Source organism: Pungitius pungitius, unplaced genomic scaffold (genome assembly GCF_949316345.1).
Source record: "Pungitius pungitius unplaced genomic scaffold, fPunPun2.1 scaffold_78, whole genome shotgun sequence".
NCBI lineage: Eukaryota > Metazoa > Chordata > Actinopteri > Perciformes > Gasterosteidae > Pungitius > Pungitius pungitius.
This window is the reverse complement of record NW_026909840.1, coordinates 40,051-49,989: the sequence shown is the minus strand read 5'-3', so window position 1 is coordinate 49,989 and position 9,939 is coordinate 40,051. Positions and strand designations below refer to the sequence as shown.

Here is a 9,939-nt window from a genome sequence, read left to right as displayed (position 1 = left end):
TTTCCCTTATCTACTAATATGCCTTTTTAATTTTTCAGTTCATTTTAATTTCATTGTTATTTTCTGTGCTGTGAGATCCAGTTGAATGCACCAGGAAATAGCAAGTAAACCTTGAGTTTGAGTTTTTGGAGTAATTTAAAAAAAAAAAATGTCTAGAGCAATGTAGAATATTTGAATTAATTAATTTAATTTCCAAGGAGTAAAAACGGTTAAACAACACAAAGGCATCAGCTCAATGGCGCTGCACTTCAAGGTAAATGCTAACGTTAGCATGTTGGACCTCTTGACTTCTTATTGTTCATAAAAATGTTGACCTGATGATGGTGCTAGAGAATAAACTTCATCTTTTAAAACTATAAAAACGACTAATCAGATCTTTACAATCCATCCCGTAAAGTCTGAGTGCTTCTTGACATCTGAACCTCGAATGTATGAACAGAAGTTAACGAGAATCACTTCAGTAGTTCTTGTTCTTCGAGTCCAACAGCACACAGATACAAATCCACCCCCCCAAATATCAAATAATATTAAGAATGTGTGGCACCATTATTAACCAAAAGCGCACAATATTCTATACAAAGGAAAGCAGTTTTCAAATGAGTTGTTCGATGTTTGTAGGAAAAACGGAAATACTGACGTGAAAATATTTTTTTTTAATGATAAAATCTCAAAAAACACTTTTCTAGATACTCGGCTCCCGTCAGCAAAAAGACAAAAAATTTCATTTGCACTAAATAACTTTACTGGTTCGTTCACGTCACATGACGCACGGCGCTCCCTGTGATGACGTCACACATCAAGAGACAATGACTCGTCGTTATGGAGCTTCCTCTGGATGGGACTCAAGGTGAGCAACGGGTGGCATCCCAATCCAGCGCGACCCCTCCCACCTGAGCGCCGTAAAAAACACACAACCTCAAATCCATCGTCAGATCTGCCAATCGGCTGAAGTGCAGAGCGGCGAAGTCGTCACCCTGCAGGAGGATTTCAGGCCCACGGACCCCACAAAGCCTGAAACCGGAGCGTCTTCTCCTGTTACAGCTGTTCTTGGTGCACTGATGTAGATTAAACTACACAACGGGGCGTGAGGGAGTCACAACGCTACACACACACACATTGTCTCCTAAAGGAAACCGCTTTCAATGAGAAAAAGCAAATTATGACTGTTATTAGAGAATACTGATCTGAGTGAAAATAAGTCAAACGTATGAGAGGAATTATGATAGAACAGGACCGAAGGAAATGAAGACGGAACAGAATCTTCAGTGTGATTTATTTAACAAAATATGACCTCCACTTTCACTGGATACCACCACAGGGTGTTCCAAGTTTTACATAAAAATATCACATCTCATTTTTGTTGACTTTCTGTGGAAATAATAACAAAAAAAAAAAAAAAAACTAAAGAGTTATTGACAGAGAGAGAGAGAAGTTTAGAAACATCTGTCATCCGGGCTTCCAACATGTCCGCTCAGAGGATTGTAAAATGAGAATAGATTCATAAAGTAAACGAGGAAAGCCAGATCCCCAGTAAAAAATAAATACAACTTCTCAGTAGGAATAAACAAAACATAACAAACCCAAACAAATCATCGCAAACCACCAGGCTGAATAAACAGTAAAAGAGCGTCCGCTGCGTCGAGCTCACATGCATCTCTTTACGGCACTTAACCCTGCAGATGAGCATCGGCCTGCAACAAGTCCCCCTCCGGCCCAAAAGTGTCCCAGCGATGTGGGCGGGGGGGGGGGGGGGGGGGGGGGGTGGGGGGGGGTTTAGAAAGTGTTGCGCTTGAAGTCAAAAGTTCGGCATTTGGGAATGTTTTTTTTCTGGTGGATACACACGATCCGTCTGTTGAATGCGGTGCTACGGCTGGTTAGCTTAGCTTAGCACAAAGACTTGAAACAGATGGAAACAGCTAGCCCGGCTCTGTGCGGCACCCTTTTGAAGACGTTACATCTTGTTTGTTTATTAGTTATAAATATACTGAAGTGTACAATATTAATCTGCAGTTTATTTGCTGGACTGTTGCTCGGCTCGAGATCCATCGTGTCGATGGAAACTTTTTACAATTTGTCAATTTATGTATCAAACAAACAAGATATTAAAAAACTGCCTCTTGGCTGATTTTGTTGAAATTTGCATAGTAAGGCTAGCAGTTTCCCCCTGTATCCAGTCTTTGTGCTAAGCTAAGCTAACCGGGCCGTGGTTTCACAATCAGGGAAAGACACCAGACCATTATCAATCTTCCAATACGACTTGAATAAGTGCATTTCCCATAATCCCCCACTCGTATCACTGGTAGCCCAGAGCGGATGCAGATCCAAGTCTTTGACTGTAGAGAGCGTAGTGAGGGTAGTACGGGCCCGTGGTGGGCAGAGAGTGCAGGGAGATGGAGGACGGTCCGGGGGGCAGGTGGACCTTGTTGTAGGGGTGATAGCGAGCTAAGCCCAGGCCGGGCGGCGCCCTGAGGGACAGGGAGCTGTGCATGGAGCCCGGGCTGCTCTGGTGGGGGAGGTGGAGGTGGCAGGAGGCCGGCCCGGAGGAGGAAACGGAGAGCATCTTGCCGTCCATCCCCAGGGGCAGCGCCGTGTGAGTGCGCAGGTGAGCCAGCAGCTCGTCGGACGTGGGGAAGCGCTTGTCGCACGGCCCCCCCGCCGACACCCAGTTGCAGGCGTGAGGCAGCGGGTCGTTGGGGAGCATGAAGCCGTACGTGTAGAGCGGATGCGACAGGGACGCGGACACGCTGGACGACATGGAGCTCTGGTGGTGCAGGGAGTGCAGCGGGTGGGACGGGTACACCAGCGGGTAGTTGGGCTTGAGGGCGGGGGAGGCGTCGTGGATGCAGGAGTTGCAGTTGCCGCCGCCGCCGCCGCCGAGGTGGGACACGCCGGGGAAGCTGAGGCAGTAGGGGTCCCTGCACAAGCTCTGCATGAAGGACGGAGGGGAGGCCCCCGTGAGGGGGCTGGAGCTCGGGTGCTTTCCCGGCCCCCCCATGCCGAGGCCCGACTTCGCCGGATCCATCCCGGGGACAAACTGAGACGGGTAGCCGGCGTACGCCCCCGCCACAGAGCCGTGGTAGCCCATGCCGGGGGAGGGCAGGGGGAAGAGCTGGCCGGCCTTGTAGGGAGAAATGGGCGTGATGCGTCCGTGGCCCAGGCCGGGGTTCGACGACTCCGCTTTGCCCCCCCCCTCGTGGTTGGAGCCCCCGTCGGAGCTGCCGTTGCTGCAGTTCGTGACGGCCCGGCCGTGGCTGGAGTTGGCGTCGTGCGGACTTTCCGGGCCGGCCTTGTTTCCGTCCGCCTCCTTTTTGGGATTGTTGTTGGCGCTGCTGGTGGTGCTGGCGGGGGGGCTGCCCTGCTCGTAGCCACTCTCCCCCCCAGGAGTGTGAGTGCGCGCCTGTCCGCCACCGGGAGACGGGCTCAGCTTGTGGCGGTGGTGCTGAGCGTGTGCCGGGGGGGTGCTGCTGCTGGCTCTGGAGCCGGGGGAGGCGGCGGGGGCCGGGTAGGACTGCTGGCCCCCGGTGGGGTTTGCGTTAGTGGGGACATTATTGCCGGGCACTCTGAAGCCGACCTTATCGCCGCCGCCGCCCGCGACGCCGTCTCTGCGGCCGTCCCCCCCGCCTTTGTTGTAGGGCTTGAAGCTACACCTGTCCTCCGGGGAGGGGCGGAGCTCCCCGTGCTTCAGGCTGGAGCCGGACGACCGGCCGCTGGACTCCTTGTCCCCCTGGCTGCTGGAGGAGGCCGGCTTGGAGGAGGACGGAGGGTCCGGTTTACCGATCTGAGAGCAGGTCTGAGCCAGCAGGGCCAGCGGACTCTTCTTGGCATCCAGCTTGAGTAAAACAAAGATTCTGATTAGCTGGAATATATTTCTAAAAGGGGTTTAAAGCAAAGGAGAAATAAAAGGTCTGTCGGTTGGTCCTTCGTGGGTCTGTTAACGGTTGTAGTTTCTTAGTTTAAATAAGTTACTAGCAAGTAATTAGTCAATCAATGTGAGTATTATTTTGTCAATTCATCACCATAAGAACACAGTTCAGTTTTTTTTCGTTTATACACTTAATTATCAATAATGAAAATAATTGACTAATTACATGTTTATTGAGCAATGAAGAAAAACCTAAAAAATATTTTTTTTTTACATTTGACGAAGAAAAAAAACATTCCAATAAAGCAGCACAACACAATGACTTGATTATCGATTATTCTAATTGACTATTAGAATAATCGCCTAATCGCTCCTGCTTTTATTAAACCAGTTGTCATTACTTGAGAGCGGTGATTGATGATTAAAGACCAGCTCATGTGATTGATAACAACACTGAGCTGGAGACGCGTTTTGTTTTGGGATTTAATTCTCTTCTAGAATTTAAACTATTTCAACCCAGCGGAACAAATCCACGCAACCAGAAATATTCCTTTGCAAACGACGTATTTTTTATTTCTCCTTCTTTTCTCCTTCTTTTTAAGACAATAAATACCTCGATGCTCACGGGCGCGGGCGTCAGAGGCTGTAAATACTCCGGGTGCAGCAAGTGCGCGGTGTGCGCCGTCAGCATCTTGAGGACTCGGATGGGAAGCCGCTTCGCCTGCCGGAGTGGGTCCAGAGGGGCCAACGGGGACACCACGGCACCGGGACGAGGCTCGGTTCGGTCGCTGGTCGCGGGGAGCTCGATGCGCGTGCTTAGTGATCCGAAAGGGAGATATTTCATTGGAGACGGGGCGCTGCGCTTTTGGGTGGACGCGCGTCAGGCTCGACTTTAAGTCCCGGGTGGTGTTTGCGGCTGGTGAATGTAATCCATGCAGTCACGGAAGTATCGGGGCGGGGGGGGGGGACACAAAAAAAAAAAAAAGAGAAATAAGAAAAACACACACACACACACACACAGCTGGACGTCCTTAAAGGTCCCGAAGGACGGAGAATCCTCCGAGCTGAGGCATCACGGCTCCGATACTCCGATTTCAAACCCCCGGGGAATAAAAACCACAAAGCTCCTCTGCGTGAATAACGCGCACAAATGGAGACATGGAAGAAAAAAAAAAGTTGATATAGTCCGAGTGTTCCAGGAGACACGTCCCACTGCGTGCTGTCGGTGCGGACCTCTGCTTCTCACTGACGGGCAGGACTTCGGAGAGTCCGCGTCACGGACGGGGTGGGCGGGGCGCGGGGGAGGGAGGGGCGAGGGGAGAGGAGGGGCGAAGGGGAGGAGTGAGGGGAGGAGCTACGGCGTCCTCAAAGTGACAATCCTGTCACAAATCACATCGCTGAACGGTGGAGGTCTTCCCCTAAAAACATTTGGAAATACCACAGTACAAAAACAAATATGTATATTATGTCCCTGAATCAAATTTGATCAACTGCATCAAAATGAAAACAATATATGCGGAACTCTTTATTTTAGATTAATCCATATCATTGCATTACTGCGTTTGTCACTTCAACGTTGAAGGAGGTGAAAAGTGGATCTCATTCAAATGACTTTACTTTAATAATAAGAACTCATAACTTATTAGATGATTTTTATTTAGTCTGAGTCTAAATCTGCAAAGTAACGATTTATACCATAAATGCAGTAAAAAAAGTTAATACATTTCCAAAATGCATAGTGAAAGTACATAGTAGAAGAAAAGAGAACTACTCAAGTACCTCAGAATTATGCTACGCTAACTTTTATTCACTTTGCCAAAGAGTTACGGTAGTTATAACATTAAATATGCAACATATTGGTTATGAACTGATAAGTCATGAACCCGCCGGTCATCAGGAGAACAACGTGAGACTTTTGATTTTGTTTTCTATTTCCTTCATTAATCATCCGTTCATCTGCTCTCCGTACTTGATGAGTCAAGGCAGAGTTAGGACATGCGTGTTTATCTTGAGACAACGACCAACTGTCCTAAAGAAAATTACCCGTTTAATTCAATTTCACGCAGAGAACAAAATGATCGCGTCTATCTTTTGTGCGTGCATAAAGTTGTGTGGCCTCTTATCCTCTGGAGGATATCATTTGTAAGAGGTGGATTGTCTAGATGTTTTGGCCGATCAGGAGATGCGCGGATCAAATGAAGCATAAAATTGGTGGGTATAAGAAATTGTCGACGGTGACTAAGAGAAGCGATATGATCTCACATGAGGTTTCAGATAATTCCCTTCAATCTCAAGGTGCAAATTTAACATCTTTGATATACGACCATTTCAACTCAAAGGTTAGTTTAAATGGAGAAAAAAAACGGAACTTGTGTCACAAGGTATAATTTACAGCTCGTTAAACTTCTAAAAAAGGTCCAAAGGCTCCAGTGGGAACTTTTCCCTGCTGACAACTTGACGGAGAGGAATCCCATGGGTGTCGTGGGATCCATGCGGTGCCTGAACCCCGCATTAAAAACTAAAAATGCACTTTGTGAGTGTCGTAGTGCAGGGAACAAAGTGAGCGAGCGGTGGAAATAAGTCGTATGGTCACATGAGTCAACCTTCACTCAGCTGTGAAAGAAAGCTGTTTTTTAAAGGGTTTCCTGGGGGCTTAACTCAGTCAAATCTGACCACAAAGAGGTGATATGTATACATGTATATAAAGACATATATATACATTTATAAATTCTGTGTGACTTGCACTTTTATTCATTTAACTTTTCCTCTGAATCTTCCAGTGATCACTGCCTGCACGTCCGTGGGCTACTAACAGCTAACTTGGCATTCTGGTAAGGGTATAAAACAATGGGAATGTTAAAATATTTCATCAATTCGACCCCTGTGAGCAGCTGTTACATTATATGATGCTGGCATGACCCACTCTATTACGACATCAAAACAAGAAACCAACGGGAAAAGACAAAAATCTAATAAACAGGCAAGACATGTTTTCTAAATCCTTAATTCTCTTCCCTTTGAAGTTGACACATCTGTTTGCAAGCTGGATATTATCATGATTACTTTAAGGACATTTAAAGACATATACACACGTTTTCTTTCGATAAAAAAAAGTTCAGACATGTGTTGTGGAGTGACGGATCGTTTGTGTTTTTGTGTTTGTGCATTTGCTCCAAGCAATAAAAAAAAAGGATAATCAAAACAGAATGCAGAAAATGTCACTCAAGTCTGTATTCTTTTCTTTTTTTAATTAATTCAGTTCATACCGTGGAAGAAAAATGTGATAAAGACGAATCGCGTCAATATTAATGGTTCTATAAATCTGGAATGTTAATAACTTTATTGCATTACCTCCTGCCCACTGACTCCGCAATGAGCTAATTTTGTTAACCTAATTATACAATGAATTGGTTAAAGTACTTAAAAATTACGGCTGACAAGAGCTATTAGCAGCAGCCCAAAATAGTCTCAGTTTGAGAGTCTTTGAATCTCTCAATCCTTTGCAGCCTCTATTGAGTGCGAAATCATTCCTAATCCCTCATAACCTGTGGCCAAAAGGCTGCATAATGTGAATTAGCTGATGGATATTTGTACATATCCTGCAGGGTCCTCCTTAATCTTCAAAAGGAAATGGTTCACATGTGAGAATGTAGGGAAACGGGTTATAAATGAATCCGGTAAATGGGTTAGGATGTAGATTATTTGGAACTTCTCAACTAGGCGAAGTCAGCATTAGGTCACTGTTTAAAAAAAAAAGAAAGAACTGAAGCAACTGTCGCCTTGACCTCAGGCTCTGAACAGCAGAAACAGCCACTCTCAGCAATCCATCAATGTCCAATTTGTGATAAGAAGCAGAGACTGGGAACAGCATCTCATCAGCAAACAAGGTCACAGTGCACCGCTGTGGAGGAGACAGCACTTGTGTGGCTTTAAGAGGGGGGGGGGGGCAGTGGTTTGTCCTCCCCAGGTGTTGGCTTAGTCCATCGCTCCACATCGGTGAGTCAAGGATCTAATCGTTAAATCACTTGATGAATCTCTGAGTATTTACCGGTGCTGCTCCTGCAGATTTGGAAAGTTAAAGCGTGTTTTCGGGGGATCCGAAATAACTAATGTTCATGCTCAAAAGAATAAAGAGCCGAGCTGAGGAGAAAGATGCCGAAGCCTCGATGCATCAGTCGGTAAAATAAAGTGAGAAAGATTTGCAGAGGAAGCATAATTTGGTCACTTGTTGTGTGCAAAGAAAAAACGGCCTCGGTTTACGATCGATAATGCTGCAGTAGCTATTTGTTTGGCCACATGGGGGCACTACAAGTTGTAACAATTTGAAATTGGGATATTTTCCGTTGTTTCTCCCTGTCAAAACCTGGCGTCTACATTTACTGCGATACAACTCTGTTTGACTCACAGATGTGGTATTGCTAAGCTAGCAGCAGCTAACGTAGCATCTAGGATCTAGGATGAGGACGAGAACCCCCGATCCGAAAGAGACACCATGTGCAGGTGCAGATGTCGTCGGGTTGTGGAACATCAGTCGGAGAAAGAGGAGGTTTACTGCTGAGAAAGAGGCCTCGGGGAAACAAAGGGACTCTTCTCTTCAACTTCTCGTGACTCGCCCTGAAGTTGGTCGTTAGGTTTCCGTTCAAAGCGAGGTGTTTGTACTGTGCTAAAAGTCAGATGGAACACATTTTAACGCTTTGTTCCTTGACAAGACATCTGTAAAAGCATCGTAAATATTGTTTTCATGAATGCCTGTTTGTCCAGTTGCTAAATCCGTCCACCTGTCTAACAAACCTTCTTAAAGTCGTAAAACGGCACGCGGACACGGGTCTTTCTGAGCAGCACGGATGCGTCCTGCGCGTCCTGTGGGCGGAACGATCCGGAACGAGAGATCCGGCTGCCAGGGGACGCTAGCCTGCGATCAGATTGTACCGCGCCGCTCACTTCAATTTCACCCGACATCAAAGATAGCTTTTCACACCCCCCGCTACATTTGGCTTTTTGAGTAGGATCTCATTCCAAATACTCCGAGCTGCCTGCTGGCAACCGGGTGAAAAAAAAAAAAAACAGGGTTCCTGTTTTAAATGCCTTAAGAGAGCCAAAATATAAAAAATAAATTCAAAGCAATTTTTATTTAAATACATGTTAATAAAAAGGTAAGTGCTCAACAATAAAATAAGGCTGTTGCCTTCCACTTTATTCAAACCTTTGCAAAATACAACAACAAACAAATATTTTTGGGCAAGTTTGAGGTTACATGGATACAGGACAAAAGGAAACCCTCTCTGGACGTTAGCATCTATGCTAGCAGGAAGCTAACAGGTAGAATGTATATTGGAAGTGGACGTTGTCCCCATGACGCCTTTGGTTTGGCATCTTTTTAGGGCCACTGAAAGGTTGGAATCAGCTTTAATGAACTGAAAAAAAGCTAGTTGGCTACAACTGGAAAAAAAAACCCTGGCAAAATGTTAGCAGAACAAGCGATTGATGCCTCGAAATGAGAAGTCCGACACGCAAAATAAACTTCCCTCTTTAGGTGTGTTTTTCATATGATTTTAAACTGTGATGGAAGGTTTTCCAGGCGTTTTAATAAAATTCCTGAAATTCTTTGCTGTTAATATAAATTCACGGTCCCTTACAAGTAAAGATATTTGACATCCAGTGGTGCGGGGGGAAAAAAAGTACTCTCTGCTTTTACCTTGGGGGGGGGGGGGGGGGGGCGTTTGCGAGATCTAGAGTACCTTTGCTTGACTGCTGCAGGGAAATTTGATTGTGACTGCGCAGCCCCGGAGGCGCTAAGCAAACTTTTCCACCGCTGCCTGCAGCCTTCACTCCACACAGTAGCTCGGCAATCATTTACCATCGATCCCCCCCCCCCCCCCCCCCCCCGCTGTTTGAAACACTCCGACGGATGCAAAGTGGAGGTCAGGCTTATCACATTCTCAGGGCTTGTGCCACGGATTCATCCGGAGCCGACATCCGTCTCACTCACAGGGCTGGAACGTACCGCGACGCGAAACCAAATCAAATGACATCGTTTGGCCAGTAAAGAGGGATTCCTCCAAAGCTCAGACGAGGTC

The 9,939-nt window shown here is 46.4% G+C and overlaps 1 protein-coding gene across 1 annotated transcript; it reads right to left on the bottom strand.

Annotated features, from left to right (window-relative positions):
• Window positions 1–1,256: 1,256 nt before the first annotated feature.
• LOC134113768 (zinc finger protein 703-like) lies at window positions 1,257–5,094 on the bottom strand. The gene is made up of 2 exons (XM_062560445.1): window positions 4,476–5,094; window positions 1,257–3,829 (listed from the first exon to the last, which is right to left on the bottom strand). The coding sequence occupies exons 1-2, from the start codon at window positions 4,704–4,706 to the stop codon at window positions 2,294–2,296; spliced, it is 1,767 nt and encodes a 588-aa protein (XP_062416429.1). The 5' UTR covers window positions 4,707–5,094; the 3' UTR covers window positions 1,257–2,293.
• Window positions 5,095–9,939: the final 4,845 nt, after the last annotated feature.